Source organism: Cherax quadricarinatus, chromosome 51 (assembly GCF_038502225.1).
Source record: "Cherax quadricarinatus isolate ZL_2023a chromosome 51, ASM3850222v1, whole genome shotgun sequence".
Taxonomy (NCBI): domain Eukaryota; kingdom Metazoa; phylum Arthropoda; class Malacostraca; order Decapoda; family Parastacidae; genus Cherax; species Cherax quadricarinatus.
The window spans coordinates 249,291-272,500 of NC_091342.1; the positions used below are offsets into that span (position 1 = coordinate 249,291).

General features: G+C 41.9%; 1 protein-coding gene across 15 annotated transcripts in view; it reads right to left on the minus strand.

Moving 5' to 3' along the window:
• LOC128694611 (nucleolar protein dao-5) overlaps positions 1-23,210 on the minus strand; it is a 541,519-nt gene that overhangs the window by 239,162 nt on the left and 279,147 nt on the right. For 14 of the 15 annotated variants that reach the window (XR_011393390.1, XR_011393389.1, XR_011393388.1 and 11 more), the window contains one exon: positions 8,252-8,365. The exons of the other annotated variant lie outside the window; for it this stretch is intronic. Coding sequence is in view for 11 of the 14 variants with exons in the window: in XM_070095641.1 (XP_069951742.1) it covers positions 8,252-8,365 (114 nt within the window). In the remaining 3 variants the exon portion in view is untranslated. The remainder of the gene's footprint in view (positions 1-8,251; positions 8,366-23,210) is intronic. 15 annotated transcript variants of the gene reach the window in all.

Here is a 23,210-nt window from a genome sequence, read left to right on the forward strand (position 1 = left end):
CTTGACGTGCTGTTGGAGTGTGAGCAAAGTAACATTTATGAAGGGATTCAGGGAAACTGGCAGGCCGGACTTGAGTCCTGGAGATGGGAAGTACAGTGCCTGCACTCTGAAGGAGGGGTGTTAATGTTGCAGTTAAAAAACTGTAGTGTAAAACACCCTTCTGGCAAGACAGTGATGGAGTGAATGATGATGAAAGTTTTTCTTTTTCGGGCCACCCTGCCTTGGTGGGAATCAGCCGATGTGTTAATAATAATAATAAAAATTATAACTCTTGCGAACATAATCCGCAAACCCAATTTGCACGTCATATTTGTCCACTGAATGCATATTGAGGGTGTAGTCCATCACAGCTGCAGGTTTTAGAATGGGTTCCTTGGTCTCTCTATTCTTGCCTGCCACCATCTGTCATTTTATTTCGGTGAATTGATGTCAATAATATGACATCTCGTTTATGTCACCGAAATGCCATGATGTCACTGGCAGCAAACACCTGCACCACACCTCTGTGAGTGCCTGTGTCGAACCTGGGCATATGCTTACGATTTGCACACTGTGCCACACGTTTGTCATATTCATTCGCAAGAAATCACTGAGCAAAGGGCTTGTGTACCAGTTATCAGTATATAATATATGCCCCTTACCAAGATATGGTTCCATCATTGTTCTAACCACATCACCAGAGATACCCAATAACTTCCTGGTATCTTGCAATGCATTACTTCCAGTGTACACAATTATATCCAATACAGAACCACTGTAGCAATCACAAAGTACAAACAATTTTATACCAAAGCATTTCCTCTTGTTTGGTATATACTGTTTGAACAACAGTCTACCTCTGAACAGAATCAAAGACTCATCAATAACAAGCTTCCTAAAGGGATAAAAATACATACAGAACTTTTGTTTCATTTCAGATACATGTCAGGCCTTGTTTTGCTGAAAAGTGTAGCATATGTAACAGTAGCAGAAATCAATTCACAGGAATTATGTCACTGAAAACTGGGGTTGAAATCAGGCAGTCTGTAGACCAGTATGATGTGACAGTGTGCTTATACATATGTGGCATAAGCATTATTGTAGCAAAGAACAGATACATCTGAGCCACAGTTGTCTCCTTCCACTGGTGTAGATGTGGTTTTGGTGAAGTAATTGTGTTTGCCATGGTGTATTCGAAGTATGTGTTGCTTTCCCTGACAAAAATTTCCATCAGGGGGTCATCAAAGAATAACTCAAAACACTGTAGTTCAGTGGCATTGTTATCAAGTGTACAAGGTGGCCGTATTCCACTTTGAGTTTCACCAAAGTGATGGGGATTGGGATCAAAATTGGCACTCCCCTGCCAGTCCCAGATGCAGTCTGCTGGTGGGCACTGGACATTGACAGGTGGTTGTGGTTGTGCAGGCTGTGGTTGTGCAGGTTGTGGTTGTGCAGGCTGTGGTTGTACAAGCTGTTGTGGTGCGTGGGTGGGGGAAGGTGGCTTTTGTTGTGGATGTGCTGAGTCAGCGACATGTTTACCAGTATGGGCTGCTGCTGGTGCCTCATGGTGCATGGCACCACCACCACCACCTGATGCTGCATGCATATTATCCATCCCAATTGTAACAATATCATTGTCATTTTCACTATCTGTTCCTGGTGTAGGGCCACGGGATGTACTCCAAGATGTACTCCTGCCCCTTGGAATAGCATATGGCACATACCAGAACACATGTAGCGTCATATATACTGACGCTTCACTGGAGAATATTTCTCTTCACTGTCGCTACTGGAATTGTCATCAAGCACTTGTAAATCCCAATCACTATCATTATCATCAACACTGCTCACATCTGAGTCTCGGACATGGAAAAATATGAGTTTCCTCTTTCGTTCTGCTACAATTGAACATGAACAAAACGGGCCAGCACCTGAGGTGGAAGGTTGAGGATCGTCTGGGTTTTCAGCACTATTTCCGGCATCCTGGGCATTGCTTTCAGTCACAAACTCCTTAAAACCATAAAATTAATCTTCATTGACACTTTCATCCGTGTTAGAACTGTCACTTGTGAAGAGTCCCAATTCACCAGGGAGTGAGGAGTTTCTTACCGCAAGGCATAGTGAATAAGGCATACTGAAATGGCATTCCCACAATGCACCACTGGCTCCCCAATTTTTTTTTATACTGTGCACACTGAGCAAGCAGACCCATTCTCTCACATGCAGGCCCACCAGCTTTTTCCCGTTAGATATGAAGCCACTAGAATTTTGGTGTAGTAATACGGCACCAACACTGGCTCATAAGCCATAGTACTACAGCACCAACAGTGAAAGGGTTAATAACCTTAATGACAATACTATATATATATATTGTGAAGGACAGTCTTTTAACCCTTACACTTTCCATACCCATGAAATTAAAAGTGCTCATATTGTCCACATTTAAAAAAATATATATACAGTAGACCATCAATGAACATAGTAGTTATGTTCCTGAAAACTCCATTTTAGTTAAAACCATGTTAGACAAACTGAAGAACTCATGGGAAAAATAGGCTTACACTCCTGGGAGCCCCAAAAAAGTCAAACAACTTTTTTTAGACCTCCACATCTTACAAAAATAAAGTGAATATGTAATTGTAGTTCACTGTCGTGATGTATTATGTTGTTTTTATTGCTTAAGATTACAAATGCAACAGAATTGATAGTATATCTTACCTTAAATTTGTGGGTGCTGGTGCTTGTGGATGATTGTGGAGAGTGGAGAGTTATACTGTGGCCCTACTGGGCTGAGGTGGATGGTAGAGGTACTGGTACTGAAGTCGATGGCTGTACTGGAGTGTGCATAAATTCTGTAATGGATTTCTGTTCTAATTTACCCCGCAGTACATTATGCAACTGACGGTAAGGCATCAGCTGCTCTAGACACCATTTCAGGATCCCCTTCAGTGAAAAAGTCTAACTTTAAGTCAGTCACAGTAATTCAGTCAAGTCAGTCAGTCAGTCAATCAGTCAGTCAGTATGTCAGTCAATAAGTCAGTCAAGTCTATAAGTCAGTCAGTCAGTATGTCAGTCAGTAAATCAGTCAAGTCAATCAGTCAGTCAAATTACTAAATCAGTCAAGTCAGTCTGTCACTAAGTCAATAAGTCAGTAAATCAGTCAGTCAGTCAGCCAGTCCATCAAGTCAGGAAGTCAGTGAGTCAAGGCAGTCAGTGAGTCAGTCAGTCAGTAAATCAGTCAGTCAGTCAGTAAATCAGTCAGTCATCACACAGACTTATACTTACCACATTGTTTTTATGTGCACGAAGTGACACTTCATCGTGGCCACAGACTATCTCTTGTCTAATATCTCCATTTTCTTCGTTAATTCTAAGACTTAAACGCTTAAACCTTTTCTTGCCACTTTCAGCAACACTTAAATCTTGTATACCTACTGGGTGCCATGATTGCTTGGCAGATTTAAGATATGGCCATTAAAAGATATAAACTCCTAGCAGAGGATGGTATGTATTACACATGTATGAACTGAAGACTGGGACAAGGGTGGTGAGGGTGGTGGAGTGTGGTGTAGGGTGGCGGAGGTGGTGGAGGTTGCCAAAGGTTGGCGGTAGGTCTCCCCTGTTAACTCAATGGTCTAACCCACAGTCAAGCAGTGTGTATCCTGTGGGCAATGCTATCAAAATTTTTTCCCCTCCCACAAACTGAACCATGTTAAGTTAATGTTACGAAGTGTTATACAAAAATATACAACAATTCTTAAATAGTCCTATAACCAAAACGTGCCAAACAAAACCGTGTTAAACGACAGTCTACTGTATTTTTTTCTGAAATGGTTGAGAATCTTTTCCTGAAGGTAATAATACCAAAAATACAAAATTCAATGGAAAACTTACAGAATTACGTAGACACAAAGTTAGCGATCTGGATGCATTTTAGAAATTGGCAACTTTGCTGATTGAATCCTATATTAAGCAAATTCTCTCACTCAATCTGACCAAAGTCTTAGTTATGTCACTAGTACCCTTTCCATTCTAATGAGTGAATACAAGAAACCCGCCAATTCAGTAATTTGGCAATTTTACACAAAATTTAAAAAAATAAAATTTAACCCTTTCAGTGGCCACCATTGAAGCCAGGGTCAGTCCCTCATGTAGTTCAATATCATATGCTCAGCTCACTCAGATAAGCTGTGAGCAGTAAATTTTGGTCAATGTATGAGAGATTGGATCCATGTAGAGAGTGAGCAGAGAATATTTCTAGATTTGCATTTTTATTATGAAAAATATTAAAATGATTGGTCATTAGGGCCCCAAACTTTAGGTTAACCAGGGAAATAATAACCCTAGACATGTCCCTATATACAATGTACTTACCATATAACAACAAAAAATAACAGCTATTTACTAAAAGCTCTGCTGCAAGATCCAGAGTCACTTGTATTGTGGCAGTCATCAAGTATACCAGTATATGACCAACATCTGTCCTACACAACTCATCAAGTGTACCAGTACATAACCAATATCTACCCTACATAATTCAACAGTGTACCACTATATAATAAACACCTATCTAACACAATCTATTAAATCTACAAGCATATAAGAAGTGCCTATCTAACATAACTATCCATTCCGCAGTTAACCCTTTCAGGGTCCAAGGCCAAAATCTGAAGTGGTGCTCCAGTGTCCAAGAAATTTTGAAAAAAAAAAAAAAAAAAAAAAAAAAAAAAAAAAAAAAAAAAAAAAAAATCTTGCAGAATTAAAGAGTATATTTTTGTGAAGGTAATAAGACAACAAAAAAAAATTTCTGATCAGTACTTACCGAGATACAGTGCCGAGAAGTTTACCCAAAATGACAGGGTGGCGGCAACATCGATGATTTCCACACACATGCATTACTTTACTTAACGTTTTTTATATTTTTTTTTCTTTTTTAATTTTTTCTTTTCCTACTAACATTTGGGGCCTGAGAGACCAATACTGTATATAATGTATATATATAAACTCACTGTATTTAACACAATAACCACACTAAAGTTATTATCATATTATTGTTTACAACTTTTGTTTATTACAATAAACATGCACAAATCTTGTATTATACTAATGTTCTATCATGTATTTACATATTTACAATCACTGGACATGGTTTTAGAACTGCTGAAGCTTGTGGAACTCCTTGAAACAAGGCACCATGCACAGAGGTACCTTACATTCCTCGCACATAAACTGAGTCTTTGCGTCTTTGTTGCCGTCGTTTTGTTTGTGCAGACAATGCATCTCTTTTGAGCAAATTTCTTCTTAGTTGCAGGAAGCTGTATTATGAAATAATCACCTTCCCTCCTCAAACGCTTGGGTATATTCTGAGGAATTCGAGGACCTTGTTGTATAGTAGGTGTTGTTACCTGGTACTTCATTATGAGTTGTCTGACAACAGACAAACAAAATTCACCATACGGTTGTCTGTTACCAGTCTTCATTTGGTACAGATTATATGCATTGAGCATTGAAATGTCCATGAGATGAAAGAAAAGTTTCATGTACCACTTGTAACTCTTACAAACACAATCAACAAAGCCAATTTGCATGTCACATTTGTCAACGAAGCGCATGTTTTGTGTATAATCAATCACTGTCACTGGTTTTCGAAAATGTTCATTAGTCACTCGATCAACTTTGCCACTGTCTTGCATTTCATTACGGTGAATGGTTGTCAATAATGTGACATCTCGTTTGTCATGCCACCGTAATGCCATGATGTCATTGGCAGTAAACACCTGCACATCATCACCACGAGCACCTGCGTTGAACCTGGGCATATATTTACAATTAGAACGCACTGTGCCACACACATCTGTCTTGTTCACTCGCAAGAAATAACTGGGTAAAGGGCTTGTGTACCAGTTATCGATATATAATGTATGCCCCTTACCAAAATCAAGTGCCATCATACTTCTCACTATGTCACCTGAGATATCCAATAACATCTTGGTATCTTTCAATGTTTTACATCCAGTGTATACAACAATATCCAATACCAGGCCACTGTCACACTCACAGAGTACAAATAGTTTTATACCAAAGCGTTTCCTCTTGCTCGGTATATACTGCTTGAATGACAGCCTACCTTTGAACAAAATGAAAGACTCGTCAATTACAAGATTCTTGAATGGATAAAAGTACATATTGAACTTTTTTTTTGAGATATATAAAAACATTTCTAATCTTGTATAACCTGTCACTTCTGTCAGGCCTGGTTTTGTCACAGAAGTGCAACATACGTAACAGTAAGATAAACCTGTTCACTGGGATGATTTCACTGAAGACCGGGGTACAAATTAGCCGATCAGTGGACCAGTATGCTTTTATATTATGCTTATAGACATGAGGCATAAGTATTATTGTTGCAAAAAGCAAATACATTTCTGCAACAGTCGTCTCTTTCCACCGGTGTAGTCTTGACTGTGGTGATATGATCATATTTGCCATGGTGTACTCAAAATACTTGTTACTTTCCATGACAATAGTTTCCATCAAGGGCTGGTCAAAGAATATTTCAAAAAATTCCAGTTCATTGGCCGTGGTTCCAAGGGTACAAGTAGGTAGAATTCCACTTTGAGAGTCATCAAAGTGGTGGGGCTTGGGAAAAACATTGGGATTTTGCTGCCAATCCCAGATACGGTTTGCTGGTGGATACTGGACGTCATAGGCTGGTTGTGCGGGTAGTTGTGGTTGTGGTGGGCTGGTGGCTGAGAGTCAGCAGCGTGGGTCCCAGCCTGGGCTGGTGAGTCACGCATGGCCGTGGCACTACCATCACCACTACCACCATCTACTGATGCCTGTGGTCTATCCATGCCAAGTGTAGCCACATCATCCTCACTTTCACTGTCTATTCCTGGTGTAGGGCCACGGGATGTACTCCTTCCAATGGGCACTGCATAGGGTACACTACCCGAGCGCATGCAGCAGCATATATACTGACGCTTCACTGGTGAATATGTTTCCTCACTATCACTACTCGAATGATCGTCAAGAGCAATAAAATCACAATCCACGTCACTATCATCATCATTACTGAAGTCAGAGGCCTGGCCACGCAAAAATCATAGTTTTCTCTTGCAATGAGGTACAACTGACCGTGACTGAGGAGTGCCCACACCAGAGGTAGAAGGTTGAGGATCGTCAGGGTTTTCTGCACTATTATCGATATCCTGGTCATTCCTTTCGGTCACTAACTGATCAAAGCCAAAGAATTCGTCTTCATTTCCACTTCCATCAGAGTCAGAACTATCAGATAGGAAGAGAAGAGTCCCAATTTTCCTTGGAGTGAGAGCTGCCTTGCGACGAGGCATGGTGAACAAAGGTAACTGAGCCAGCGTTCCCACAATGCTATGCAGGCGCCTAGAATTTTTGTTTACGTCACACACCCACCACGCAGACCCGTTCTTTCACATGTAGGCCTATGTGCGTTTTCGCGCTAAATTTGACGCCGCTAGAATTTTGGCATAGATCTACGGTTTGGACCCTGAACGTGAAGCCGTAGATCTACGGGACGGACCCTGAAAGGGTTAACACTATCACTTTTGCAGCAACTCAATTATTGAATATAAGGACACAGTTTTGTATACTCATTGAATCTTTTTAAAGTCTTTCTTCATATTTTTATAAACATCATGGCCCTCTGTCTGCTAATGATTTACAAACGTGTTTGCCAAATCCTGATACAAATTGACTGTATTAAAAGAGCAACTTAAAGGGCTTAAGATTTGTTTACAGATTACAATTTGGTACAGTTTCATACTTAACTTACATTAGTTACACTTCAATTTTTGTAACCATAGTTGCGATAAAGATACGATAAACAATCAATATTAAAATTCATATTTTTGTATATGTATATAATCAATACCCTAAGCATTAAATACAACAAATATGCATTTATTAATTAAAATAACACTCCATTTAAAACAAATCATATATCTTAAGGACTACTGGCTACAAAATATGATGACTAATTAGCTACCTGTATCTGTTATAAATGGCTATATACTAAAAATGACCAACCAAATCATCTTGAGGAATTCCTGAATGTACTTTAACATCTACATCTACCGGCAAGCAAAAACTTAACTTCTGAATAGCTAAGAGCAAAGCTTGAGTAATACTCGTCAGTGATTGAAGTTTTTTACAGCATTATTCTTGCATTTGCAGTAGGGAGCATATGCCGAGCAGTCTTATTATTATTTTAGCTTGGGTGAGCATTAAATCGTACCTCTGAGTTTCTGGGGTGTTCATCATCAACTTCTCAATCAAGTAGGAAGCAGATTCATTGAGGGTCATGGTGTGGGAGGTCCTGCTAACATTATCAGGACTAGGAGTGCGCATCCTGGCGGGAGACGTGATACTCATGTCAGTCCCCTGTTCGCTAGATGCATTATCACTACCTTGATGTTAGTCCACTCTCTATTACTGTCAATTGTGGTTCTACTTTTAGCCTCTCAAATAATTAGCTCACCTTATTCCATTTATTAGCATACATCAGTTAAAGTGGGTTAGTACTGTACTTGAGAGGTAGTTATTCTAATTTTCTTGAATACTAGATCTGTGATAAAACAGCCATCAACCAAATGCATATTTCACTTGATAGGTTAGGTACACCATGATATAATCATAAGCTGAGGTTAGGCAGTGAAATTCTGATGCACTCCCTCAGTATTAACAAAGGACATGCTCTGCAAAAAGCTTACAGTACCATTCAATGCCATTTTAGTTAAGCTGCAGTAAAATTGAGCCATGTAACAGGCATATAACATATATGAGGGTTGAGGGTCTGAGAGCTACTCTTGGATCCAGGAGCCAAGCTCATGGATAGCCTCCTAATACCACATGGGAATCAAGGTTACAGGATCCAGGTTTGCACAGAATGGCAATACTATACGAGTCATGGATCTGGGATCCCATATAATTGGTATAAGGACACAAAACAAATTTACAGTATGGCAAATTTCCAAGTGCAAAACTAAAGGATCCCAACTAAGTAAAGTGCTGTAGTAACATATAATGTTAGTGTTCTTGCCTTGTGTAACCAAGAATTTTTCAAACATGCAACAACTGCACTAAATTGTGGTTCAGGAGTTTAAAATATACATGCACATTCCAGAAGTTGTGTCACCTTACTTACAGAGTTGTTCAGTTTTAAGTTAAATAAAGAATTACATAGTATGTAAAATTTTCAAGTATAGATGTCATGTGATGTAAATGAGATTAACTTAATACTTCAGTAGAAAACCAAACTTTTGTAATTTATTCTCAGAAATGTTACATTTAACATACAATAGTAAAGTCAAAATCTACAGTACAGTACAAACATCCAGAAAACAAAACAGGTATTTTTAAGCATGATATAAGGTAGAAGTGTGTGTGCAAATAACAAAAACTGCACTTTAACAAAGTATTTCAAAACTCAGAAAAATCACAAAAATGTGAAGTATATAAAGAGCTCCATTACATCTTGGGGTCCTCAAACCAGTAAATACAAGGAATCTTATGCTATTACAATTGCTTCAAGGTGTAATAATCTTTGAAAGTCTGTAAGTCATAATGTTTCATTTTCTTGGATTATCCTGGGCTTAATGTTCATAATGCCCATAACAACTGAGTGCTCAATACATTATTTTGTGTGTGTTTTTTTGCATGTGTGTGTTTTGTGAGTGTGCGTGTTTCATGTGTTTTTGTGTGTGTTTTTGTGTGTTTTTGTGTGTGTTTTTGTGTGTTTTTGTGTGTGTTTTTGTGAGTGTGTGTTAAAGTGTATGTGGGTGTTTTTAGGTTGTCTGTTTTTTAGGTTGTCTGTTTTTCAGGTTGTCTGTTTTTCAGGTTGTCTGTTTTTCAGGTTGTCTGTTTTTCAGGTTGTCTGTTTTTCAGGTTCTCTGTTTTTCAGGTTGTCTGTTTTTCAGGTTGTCTGTTTTTCATGTTGCCTGTTTTCCAGGTTGTCCGTTTTCCAGATTGTCTGTTTTCAGATTGTTTTTTTAGGTTGTCTGTTTTTTAGGTGTCTCTTTTTCAGGTGTCTCTTTTTCAGGTGTCTCTTTTTCAGGTGTCTGTTATTTAGGTGTCTGTTATTTAGGTGTCTGTTTTAGGTGTGTTTTTTAGATGTCTGTTTTTAGGTGTCTGTTTTTAGGTGTCTGTTTTTAGGTGTCCGTTTTTAGGTGTCCGTTTTTAGGTGTCCGTTTTTAGGTGTCCGTTTTTAGGTGTCCGTTTTCAGGTGTCCGTTTTTAGGTGTCCGTTTTTAGGTGTCCATTTTTAGGTGACCGTTTTTAGGTGTCCGATTTTAGGTGTCCGATTTTAGGTGTCTGTTTTTAGGTGTCTGTTTTTAGGTGTCTGTTTTTAGGTGTCTGTTTTTAGGTGTCTGTTTTTAGGCTGTTTTTCAGGTTATCTGTTTTTGGGTTGTCTGTATTTTAGGGTGTGCTTTTTAGGTTGTCTTTTTTAGGTTCTGTTTTTTTAGGTTGTCTGTTTTTCAGGCATCTATTATTTAGGTGTCTGGTATTTAGGTGTCTGGTATTTAGGTGTCTGGTATTTAGGTGTCTGGTATTTAGGTGTCTGGTATTTAGGTGTCTGTTATTTAGGTGTCTGTTATTTAGGTGTCTGTTATTTAGGTGTCTTTTGTTAGGTGTGTTTTTGAGGTGTCTATTTTACAGGTTTCTGTTTTTTAGGTTTCCATTTTTTTAGGTTTCTATTTTTTAGGTCTCTATTTTTTAAGTCTCTCCTTTTCAGGTGACTGTTATTTGGGTGTCAGTTTTAGGTGTGTTTTTTAGGTGTCTGTTTTCAGGTGTATTTTTTAGGTTGTTTTTCAGGCTGTCTGTTTTTCAGGTTGTCTGTATTTTAGATTTTTTTTACGTTGTCTGTTTTTTAGGTTGTCCATTTTTAGGTGTTCTTTTTCAGGTGTCTGTCATTTAGGTGTCTGTTTTATAGATGTCTGTTTTTTAGATCTCAATCCTAATGTCGCTAAAGCTAACTTATGACGCTGAGCTTGACTCTATCATCATTACTGATTCTATGTAATCACTGAATGCTCTTAACTCATATAATAACTCCAACAACATGCTCATTGAAGAAGCCAGGTATAGATACTCAAAAATCAGGGACAAAGGAATTAATGTACAATTGCTATGGAAATAAATGGTATAAAATACCGACACAATGGCAATATAAACACAAATGCAGTATAATGTGATCCTTTATTGACTACGTTTCGCCCACACAGTGGGCTTTTTCAAGTCACAAACAGAACTACCTGGGGTGGAAGGAACGCGAGTATTTATAGTCCGGCTGAGGTCAGGTGAAGAATGCTGCATCTGATGATGTACCGAGTGGGGTTATAGAGTCTAAAAACTTGGGTAGCTTAGAAAGGAGATTGGACAAGTTTGTGAGCAGACCTTCTACAGTGTTCTTATGTGGGATAGCGATGAAGAAGTTTCTTGGCAAGTGGTTCAGCTATGTTATAGAAGCCACTATTCTGGTTGAAGTTGTCGGATATAGAAATAAGTGATGATTCCAGGATTCTTCGGTATTGAGTGTTGTCTTCTGTGGCGATAAGTCTTGAGTTTCTGTAGTTTATCAAGTGGTTGTGTGAATTACGGTGTTGTACGCAGGCATTCCTTGTGTCGTCAGACCTGCTTGCGTATTGGTGTTCTGAAATACGTGTTTGGAGGTCCCTTGATGTTTCGCCCACGTATAACTTGTTGCAGTCATTACAAGGGATTATGTATACCCCTGCAGAGGATGGAGGCTTGTCCTGCCTACTACTTGTGATGTCCTTGATGGTCGTGGTTGTGGAGGTAGATACTTGGAATGATGTTTTGGCAAAGATGTTGGAAACATGTTTGGCAATGGAGTTGGTGGGAAGGACTATGTATCTCTTCTCGGCAGTGACTTCTCTGGGTGTGTTGAAGATGTTTAATGCTCGCCGTCTGCAGTCTCTGATGAAGTGACGAGGATAGTGGAGTTTAGAAAATATTTGTTCAATTATAGTGCATTCTTCCTCAAGGAACTCGTTGCTGCAGATTCTGAGTGCACGTAGGAAGAAGCCTATAATTACACCACGTTTGGTTTTGGTGTCGTGGTGAGAAGAAACTTCTGCACACCATGCCCAGCAACCCCAGACCTGCCAGAATGTACGGCCTGCCAAAGACTCACAAGCCTGGTATCCCACTGAGGCCCATATCCTCGGGAATAGGCAGTGCTCCCCACCAGCTCTCAGGAATTCTCGCCAAACACCTCTCTAAACTCTTGGGCACTATCAGTCCAGCACATCTCAAACACTCAGGTGATCTTCTCAATCGCATTCGCAACATCAACATCAGGAACAAGAAACTTTCCAGCCTTGACGTGACTTCCCTATTCACCAAAGTACCTACTACACAAGCCATCGATCTCTTGCGCAGAAAAATTGACGATTCACTTGATCTTCCCATTCCAGCCAGCGATTTCATCGACCTTGTTGAACTATGTGTTGGCTTTACGTGTTTCTCTTTCGAAAATCACCTCTTTCAGCAGACTTTTGGACTACCCATGGGTTCGCCACTCAGTGCAGTCCTGGCGAACCTATACATGGAACATCTAGAAGCCGAACGTTTCTCCACCATTATTCCTTCGTCTGTCACCTGGCTCCGTTATGTTGACGACATTCTCCTCATAACTCCTAAACGCTTCAACGTTCAAGCTCTCCAAGACAAGCTCAACCAGGTCGAACCTTCAATCCAGTTCACACTTGAAGAAGAAGTCGACAACACTCTTCCTTTCCTTGATGTCCTGCTCTGCAAAGCTGACCACGAACTTCGTTTTAAAGTCTATCGAAAACCCACCAACCAAAACGATCTTCTCCACTTCTACTCTCACCACGACACCAAAACCAAACGTGGTGTAATTATAGGCTTCTTCCTACGTGCACTCAGAATCTGCAGCAACGAGTTCCTTGAGGAAGAATGCACTATAATTGAACAAATATTTTCTAAACTCCACTATCCTCGTCACTTCATCAGAGACTGCAGACGGCGAGCATTAAACATCTTCAACACACCCAGAGAAGTCACTGCCGAGAAGAGATACATAGTCCTTCCCACCAACTCCATTGCCAAACATGTTTCCAACATCTTTGCCAAAACATCATTCCAAGTATCTACCTCCACAACCACGACCATCAAGGACATCACAAGTAGTAGGCAGGACAAGCCTCCATCCTCTGCAGGGGTATACATAATCCCTTGTAATGACTGCAACAAGTTATACGTGGGCGAAACATCAAGGGACCTCCAAACACGTATTTCAGAACACCAATACGCAAGCAGGTCTGACGACACAAGGAATGCCTGCGTACAACACCGTAATTCACACAACCACTTGATAAACTACAGAAACTCAAGACTTATCGCCACAGAAGACAACACTCAATACCGAAGAATCCTGGAATCATCACTTATTTCTATATCCGACAACTTCAACCAGAATAGTGGCTTCTATAACATAGCTGAACCACTTGCCAAGAAACTTCTTCATCGCTATCCCACATAAGAACACTGTAGAAGGTCTGCTCACAACTTGTCCAATCTCCTTTCTAAGCTACCCAAGTTTTTAGACTCTATAACCCCACTCGGTACATCATCAGATGCAGCATTCTTCACCTGACCTCAGCCGGACTATAAATACTCGCGTTCCTTCCACCCCAGGTAGTTCTGTTTGTGACTTGAAAAAGCCCACTGTGTGGGCGAAACGTAGTCAATAAAGGATCACATTATACTGCATTTGTGTTTATATTGCCACAATTGCTATGGATCCCATCACACATTGGATTACTCCTTCATGATAAAGTTGATATGTTAGCCAAGAAGAGTACCCAGAAGGAGAATGTAGAATATAACTTTGGTATATCTGTGTCTAGCATTAGGAATAATATTAGGAGAGAAGTAAATAATGAAAATGATTGTTATAGGAATGCAGTTAGAAGCCTGAGTAGATCTATAACCCACTATGATAACATGAACGTAGATAAGTATGTTTATGGAGCAACGTGCAATGTGAAAAGACTGACCGATGTTGTAGTGGCCAGGCTTAGGCTTGGTTACAAGTACTTCTGGCAGTTTGGGAGACACACAGATGATGATCAAACTAAATGTAAATTATGTGATCAGGCATATGGTCACTGTCTTGAACACTGTGCTTAATTGTCCACTTACTGAAGAATACAGAGATAGACAGTATAATAACCTATGTGACATGTCAAGATATCTTATTAATGAAAATAAGATACCAGATATACTAAGCAAATTTCCTAAATTTGTTTGTAACAGATAAGTGAACTATAGATATGTAGATATAAATCCATATGTATTCCTGTTAACCCTTTGGGGCCTAGTTCCTAGGCCTTTTGTGTATCCATATGCTCTTGCACTACCGTCCACAGGATGGACATGGGGTGCACAATAAACTAGCCACTTCGGTGGCAGAATCTAAAATCTAAAAATCTTTCTCAGGTGTCTGTTATTTATGTGTCTGTTGTTTAGGTGTCTGTTGTTAGGTGTGTTTTTTAGGTGTCTGTTTCACTGGTGTCTGTTTTTAGGTGTCTGTTTTATTGGTATCTGTTTTTAGGTGTCTCTTTTTTAGGTCTCTTTTTCAGGTGTCTGTTATTTAGGTGTCTGTTTTAGGCATATTTTAGGTGTCTGTTTTAGGTGTATTTTTTAGGTTGTTTTTCAGGTTGTCTGTATTTTAGGGTGTCTCTTTTTGGGTTGTCTGTTTTTCAGGTGTCTGTCATTTAGGTATCTGTTATTTATGTGTCTGTTATATATGTGTCTGTGTGTCTGTTATTTAGATGTCTGTTATTTAGGTGACTGTTGTTAGGTGTGTTTTATAGGTGTCTGTTTTATAGGTGTCTGTTTTCAGGTGTCTATTTTTTAGGTCTCTCTTTTTCAGGTGTCTGTTATTTAGGTGTCTGCTGTTAGGTGTGTTTTTTAGGTGTCTGTTTTATTGGTGTCTGTTTTTTAGGTGTCTGTTTTTTAGGTTTCTCTTTTTCAGGTGTTTGTTATTTAGGTCTGTTTTAGGTGAGCTTTCTAGGTGTCTGTTTTTAGGTGTATTTTTTAGGTTGTTTTTCAGGTTGTCTGTTTTTCAGGTTGTCTGTATTTTACGTTGTCTGTTTTGTTAGGGTGTCTGTTTGTTAGGTTGTCTGTTTTTTAGGTTGTCTGTTTTGTAAGTTGTCTGTTTTGTAGGTTGTCTGTTTTTCAGGTGCCTGTTATTTAGGTGTCTGTTATTTAGGTGTCCATTGTAAGGTGTGTTTTTTAAATGTCTGTTTTATAGGTTTCTGTTTTTTAGGTGTGTTTTTTAGGTTGTTTTTGAGGTTGACTGTTATTCAGGTGTCTCTTTTTCAGGTGTCTGTCATTTAGGTGTCTGTTATGTAGGTGTGTTCTTTAGGTGTCTGTTATGTAGGCGTGTTCTTTAGGTGTCTGTCTTCAGGTGTCTGTTTTTAGGTGTGTTTTTTAGATTGTCTGTTTTTCAGGTTGTCTGTATTTTAGGTTGTCTGTTTTTAAGGTTGTCTGTTTTTAGGTGTCTCTTTTCAGGTGTCTGTCATTTAGGTGTCTGTTATTTAGGTGTCTGTTATTTAGGTATCTGTTATTTAGGTATCTGTTATTTAGGTGTCTCTTGTTAGGTGTGTTTATCAGGTGTCTGTTTTATAGGTGTACGTTTTTCAGGTCTGTCTTTTTCAGGTGTCTGTTATTTAGGTGTCTGTTTTAGGTGTTTTTTCTTAGGTGTCTGCTTTTAGTATCTGTTTTTTTAGGTGTATTTTTTAGGTGTGTTTTTTAAGTGTCTGTTTTTAGGTGTCTGTTATTAGGTGTGTTTGTGTGTGTATTTTTATGTGTGCTTTTGTGTATTTGTGTGTGTTTTTATGTGTATATGTTTGTGAATGTATTTTTGTGTGACTGTGTGTGTGTGTGTATACTCACCTAGTTGTGGTTGCAGGGGTCAAGTCACAGCTCCTTGCCCTGCCTCTTCACTGGTCACTACTAGGCCACTCTTCCTGCTCCATGAGCTTTATCATACCTCTTTTTAAATCTACATATGGATCCTGCCTCCACTACATCACTTCCCAGACTATTCCACTTTCTGACAACTTGGTGACTGAAGAAATACTTCCTAACTTCCCTGTGAATCATCTGAGTCTTCAACTTCCAACTGTGACCCCTTGTTGCTGTGTCCCATCTATGAACATCCTGTCTCTGTCCACCTTGTGAATTTCTCCCAGTATTTTATATGTCGTCATCATATCCCCTCATCTCTCCTGTCCTCCAATGTCGTCAGGTCAATTTCCGTTAATCTCTACCCATAGAACATGCCCCTTAGCTTCCAGACCAGTCTTGTTGCAAACCTGTACTCACCTAATTGTGATTGTAGGGGTCAAGACTCAGCTCCTGGCTCCACCTCTTCACTGATCGCTACTAGGTCCTCTCTCTCTCTCATTCCCATGAGCTCCGGAACTAACCTTGTTGGAAACCTCTGCACTTTCTCTAATTTCTTAACGTGCTTGACCAGGTGTGGATTCCAAACTGGTGCTGCATACTCCAGTACGGGCCTGACATACACAGTGTACAGTGTCTTGAGAGATTCCTTACTAAAATATCAGAACGCTATTCTCAGGTTTGCCAGGCGCCCATATGCTGCATATGTTATCTGGTTGATGTGTGCTTCCGGAGACGTACTCAGTGTTATACTTACCCCAAGATCATTCTCCATGAGTGAGGTTTGCAGTCTTTGTCCACCTAGCCTATACTCTGTCTGCAGTCTTCTTTTTCCTTCCCCAATCTTCATGACTTTGCATTTGGCAGGGTTGAATTCAAGAGGCCAGTTGCTGGACCATGTGTTCAGCCTGTCCAGGTCTCTTTGTAGTCCTTCCTGATCCTCATCTGATTTAATTCTCCTCATTAACTTCACATTATCTGCAAACAGGAACACTTCTGAGTCTGTCTATACCTGTGTGTGTGTGTGTGTGTGTGTGTGTGTGTGTGTGTGTATGTGTGTGTGTGTGTGTGTGTGTGTGTGTGTGTGTGTGTGTGTGTGTGTGTGTGTGTGTGTGTGTGTGTGTGTACTCACCTAGTTGTACTCACCTAGTTGAGGTTGCGGGGGTCGAGTCCGAGCTCCTGGCCCCGCCTCTTCACTGATCGCTACTAGGTCACTCTCCCTGAGCCGTGAGCTTTATCGTACCTCTGCTTAAAGCTATGTATGGATCCTGCCTCCACTACATCGCTTCCCAAACTATTCCACTTACTGACTACTCTGTGGCTGAAGAAATACTTCCTAACATCCCTGTGATTCATCTGTGTCTTTAGCTTCCAACTGTGTCCCCTTGTTACTGTGTCCAATCTCTGGAACATCCTGTTTTTGTCCACCTTGTCAATTCCTCTCAGTATTTTGTATGTCGTTATCATGTCCCCCCTATCTCTCCTGTCCTCCAGTGTCGTCAGGTTGATTTCCCTTAACCTCTCCTCGTAGGACATACCTCTTAGCTCTGGGACTAGTCTTGTTGCAAACCTTTGCACTTTCTCTAGTTTCTTTACGTGCTTGGCTAGGTGTGGGTTCCAAACTGGTGCCGCATACTCCAATATGGGCCTAACGTATACGGTGTACAGGGTCCTGAACGATTCCTTATTAAGATGTCGGAATGCTGTTCTGAGGTTTGCTAGGCGCCCATATGCTGCAGCAGTTATTTGGTTGATGTGCGCTTCAGGAGATGTGCCTGGTGTTATACTCACCCCAAGATCTTTTTCCTTGAGTGAGGTTTGTAGTCTCTGACCCCCTAGACTGTACTCCGTCTGCGGCCTTCTTTGCCCTTCCCCAATCTTCATGACTTTGCACTTGGTGGGATTGAACTCCAGGAGCCAATTGCTGGACCAGTTCTGCAGCCTGTCCAGATCCCTTTGTAGTTCTGCCTGGTCTTCGATCGAGTGTATTCTTCTCATCAACTTCACGTCATCTGCAAACAGGGACACCTCAGAGTCTATTCCTTCCGTCATGTCGTTCACAAATACCAGAAACAGCACTGGTCCTAGGACTGACCCCTGCGGGACCCCGCTGGTCACAGGTGCCCACTCTGACACCTCGCCACGTACCATGACTCGCTGCTGTCTTCCTGACAAGTATTCCCTGATCCATTGTAGTGCCTTCCCTGTTATCCCTGCTTGGTCCTCCAGTTTTTGCACCAATCTCTTGTGTGGAACTGTGTCAAACGCCTTCTTGCAGTCCAAGAAAATGCAATCCACCCACCCCTCTCTCTCTTGTCTTACTGCTGTCACCATGTCATAGAACTCCAGTAGGTTTGTGACACAGGATTTCCCGTCCCTGAAACCATGCTGGCTGCTGTTGATGAGATCATTCCTTTCTAGGTGTTCCACCACTCTTCTCCTGATAATCTTCTCCATGATTTTGCATACTATACATGTCAGTGACACTGGTCTGTAGTTTAATGCTTCATGTCTGTCTCCTTTTTTAAAGATTGGGACTACATTTGCTGTCTTCCATGCCTCAGGCAATCTCCCTGTTTCGATAGATGTATTGAATATTGTTGTTAGGGGTACACATAGCGCCTCTGCTCCCTCTCTCAATACCCATGGGGAGATGTTATCTGGCCCCATTGCCTTTGAGGTATCTAGCTCACTCAGAAGCCTCTTCACTTCTTCCTCGGTTGTGTGCACTGTGTCCAGCACTTGGTGGTGTGCCCCACCTCTCCGTCTTTCTGGAGTCCCTTCTGTCTCCTCTGTGAACACTTCTTTGAATCTCTTGTTGAGTTCTTCACATACTTCCCGGTCATTTCCTGTTGTCTCTCCTCCTTCCTTCCTTAGCCTGATTACCTGGTCCTTGACTGTTGTTTTCCTCCTGATGTGGCTGTACAACAGTTTCGGGTCAGATTTGGCTTTCGCTGCTATGTCATTTTCATATTGTCTTTGGGCCTCCCTTCTTATCTGTGCATATTCATTTCTGGCTCTACGACTGTTCTCCTTATTCTCCTGGGTCCTTTGCCTTCTATATTTCTTCCATTCCCTAGCACACTTGGTTTTTGCCTCCCTGCACCTTTGGGTAAACCATGGGCTCATCCTGGCTTTTTCATTACTCCTGTTACCCTTGGGTACAAACCTCTCCTCAGCCTCCTTGCATTTTATTGCTACATATTCCATCATCTCATTAACTGGTTTCCCTGCCAGTTCTCTGTCCCACTGAACCCCGTTCAGGTAGTTCCTCATTCCTGTGTAGTCCCCTTTCTTGTAGTTTGGCTTCATTCGTCCTGGCCTTCCTGCTTCTCCCTCCACTTGTAGCTCTACTGTGTATTCGAAGCTTACAACCACATGGTCACTGGCCCCAAGGGGTCTTTCATATGTGATGTCCTCGATATCTGCACTACTGAAGGTGAATACTAAGTCCAGCCTTGCTGGTTCATCCTCTCCTCTCTCTCTTGTAGTGTCCCTTACGTGTTGGTACATGAAGTTCTCCAGTACCACCTCCATCATCTTAGCCCTCCAAGTATCTTGGCCCCCATGTGGGTCCAAGTTCTCCCAATCTATCTCCTTGTGGTTAAAGTCACCCATGATCAGGAGCTTTGCCCTGCATGCATGAGCTCTTCTGGCCACTCTAGCCAGTGTGTCAACCATCGCTCTATTGCTCTCGTCGTACTCTTGCCTTGGCCTCCTGCTGTTCTGTGGTGGGTTATACATCACTGCTATTACCACCTTGGGACCTCCAGAGTGAAGTGTTCCCACTATGTAATCACTTTCTTCACCGCTATCTTCTCTCTCCAGCTCATCAAAATTCCAGCGATTTTTGATCAGCAACGCCACTCCTCCACCCCCCCTGTTCCCTCTGTCTTTCCTCAGGATTTGGTATCCCGTTGGAAAGATGGCATCTGTTATCATACCTGTAAGCTTGGTTTCTGTGAGAGCTATGATGTCCGGTGATGTGTGTGTGTGTGTGTGTGTGTGTGTGTGTGTGTGTATGTGTACTCACCTAATTGTGGTTGCAGGGGTCGAGACTCAGCTCCTGGCCCCGGCTCTTCACTGATCGCTACTGGGTCCTCTCTCTCTTTGCTTCCTGAGCTTTGTCATACCTCTTCTTAAAACTATGTATGGTTCCTGCCTCCACTACTTCACTTGCTAGGCTATTCCACTTGCTGACAACTCTATGACTGAAGAAATACTTCCTAACGTCCCTGTGACTCGCCTGAGTCTTCAGCTTCCAGTTGTGACCCCTTGTCCCTGTGTCCCCTCTCTGGAACATCCTATCTCTGTCCACCTTTTCTATTCCCCGCAGTATCTTGTATGTCGTTATCATGTCTCCCCTGACCCTTCTGTCCTCCAGTGTCGTCAGTCCGATTTCCCTTAACCTTTCCTCGTACGACATTCCCTTGAGCTCTGGGACTAGCCTTGTTGTAAACCTTTGTACTTTCTCTAACTTCTTGACGGGCTTGACCAGGTGTGGGTTCCAGACTGGTGCTGCATACTCCAGTATGGGCCCAACATACACATACATGTGTGTGTGTGTGTGTGTGTGTGTGTGTGTGTGTGTGTGTGTGTGTGTGTGTGTGTGTGTGTGTGTGTGTGTGTGTGTGTGTGTGTGTGTGTGTGTGTGTGTGTGTGTGTGTGTGTGTGTGTGTGTACTCACCAATTTGTGGTTGCAGGGGTCGAGTCTTAGCTCCTGGCCCCGCCTCTTCACCGGTTGCTACTGGGCCCTCTCTCTCCCTGCTCCATGAGCTTTATCAAACCTCGTCTGTGTACTCACCTAGTTGTACTCACCTAGTTGAGGTTGCAGGGGTCGAGTCCAAGCTCCTGGCCCCGCCTCTTCACTGGTCGCTACTAGGTCACTCTCCCTGAACCATGAGCTTTATCGTACCTCTGCTTAAAGCTATGTATGGATCCTGCCTCCACTACATCGCTTCCCAAACTATTCCACTTCCTGACTACTCTGTGGCTGAAGAAATACTTCCTAACATCCCTTTGATTCATCTGTGTCTTCAGCTTCCAACTGTGTCCCCGTGTTGCTGTGTCCAGTCTCTGGAACATCCTGTCTTTATCCACCTTGTCAATTCCTCTCAGTATTTTGTAAGTCGTTATCATGTCCCCCCTATCTCTCCTGTCCTCCAGTGTCGTCAGGTTGATTTCCCTTAACCTCTCCTCATAGGACATACCTCTTAACCCTGGGACTAGTCTTGTTGTAAACCTTTGCACTTTCTCTAGTTTCTTTACATGCTTGGCTAGGTGTGGGTTCCAAACTGGTGCCGCATACTCTAATATGGGCCTAACGTACACAGTGTACAGGTTCCTGAACGACTCCTTATTAAGATGTCGGAATGCTGTTCTGAGGTTTGCCAGGCGCCCATATGCTGCGGCAGTTATTTGGTTGATGTGCGCTTCAGGAGATGTGCCTGGTGTTATACTCACCCCAAGATCTTTTTCCTTGAGTGATGTTTGTAGTCTCTGGCCCCTTAGACTGTACTCCGTCTGCGGTCTTCTTTGCCCTTCCCCAATCCTCATGACTTTGCACTTGGTGGGATTGAACTCCAGGAGCCAATTGCTGGACCAGGTCTGCAGCCTGTCCAGATCCCTTTGTAATTCTGCCTGGTCTTCGATCGAATGAACTCTTCTCATCAACTTCACGTCATCTGCAAACAGGGACACCTCGGAGTTTATTCCTTCCGTCATGTCGTTCACAAATACTAGAAACAGCACTGGTCCTAGGACTGACCCCTGTGGGACCCCGCTGGTCACAGGTGCCCACTCTGACACCTCGCCACGTACCATTACTCGCTGCTGTCTTCCTGACAAGTATTCCCTGATCCATTGCAGTGCCTTCCCTGTTATCCCTGCTTGGTCCTCCAGTTTTTGCCCTAATCTCTTGTGTGGTACTGTGTCAAAAGCCTTCTTGCAGTCCAAGAAAATGCAATCCACCCACCCCTCTCTCTCTTGTCTTACTGCTGTCACCATGTCATAGAACTCCAGTAGGTTTGTGACACAGGATTTCCCATCTCTGAAACCATGTTGGCTGCTGGTGATGAGATCATTCCTTTCTAGATGTTCCACCATTCTTCTCCTGACAATCTTTTCCATGATTCTGCATGCTATACATGTCAGTGACACTGGTCTGTAGTTTAGTGCTTCATGTCTGTCTCCTTTTTTAAAGATTGGGACCACATTTGCTGTCTTCCATGCCTCAGGCAATCTCCCTGTTTCGATAGATGTATTGAATATTGTTGTTAGGGGTACACATAGCGCCTCTGCTCCCTCTCTCAGGACCCATGGAGAGATGTTATCTGGCCCCATTGCCTTTGAGGTATCTAACTCACTTAGAAGCCTCTTCACTTCTTCCTCAGTTGTGTGTACTGTGTCCAGCACATGGTGGTGTACCCCACCTCTCCGTCTTTCTGGAGCCCCTTCTGTCTCCTCTGTGAACACTTCTTTGAATCTCTTGTTGAGTTCCTCACATACTTCACGGTCATTTCTTGTTGTCTCTCCTCCTTCCTTCCTTAGCCTGATTACCTGGTCCTTAACGGTTGTTTTCTTCCTGATGTGGCTGTATAACAGCTTCGGGTCAGATTTGGCTTTTGCTGCTATGTCGTTTTCATATTGACGTTGGGCCTCCCTTCTTATCTGTGCATATTCGTTTCTGGCTTTACGACTGCTCTCCTTATTCTCCTGGGTCCTTTGCCTTCTATATTTCTTCCATTCCCTAGCACACTTGGTTTTTGCCTCCTTGCATCTTTGGGTGAACCACGGGCTCATCCTGGCTTTTTCATTATTCCTGTTACCCTTGGGTACAAACCTCTCCTCAGCCTCCTTGCACATTGTTGCTACATATTCCATCATCTCATTAACTGCCTTCCCTGCCAGTTCTCTGTCCCACTGAACCTCATTCAGGAAGTTCCTCATTCCTGTGTAGTCCCCTTTCCTGTAGTTTGGTTTCATTTGTCCTTGCCTTCCTGCTTCCCCCTCCACTTGTAGCTCTACTGTGTATTCGAAGCTCAAAACCACATGATCGCTGGCCCCAAGGGGTCTTTCATATGTGATGTCCTCAATATCTGCACTACTCAAGGTGAATACTAAGTCCAGTCTTGCTGGTTCATCCTCTCCTCTCTCTCTTGTAGTGTCCCTTACGTGTTGGTACATGAAGTTTTCCAGTACCACCTCCATCATCTTAGCCCTCCATGTATCTTGGCC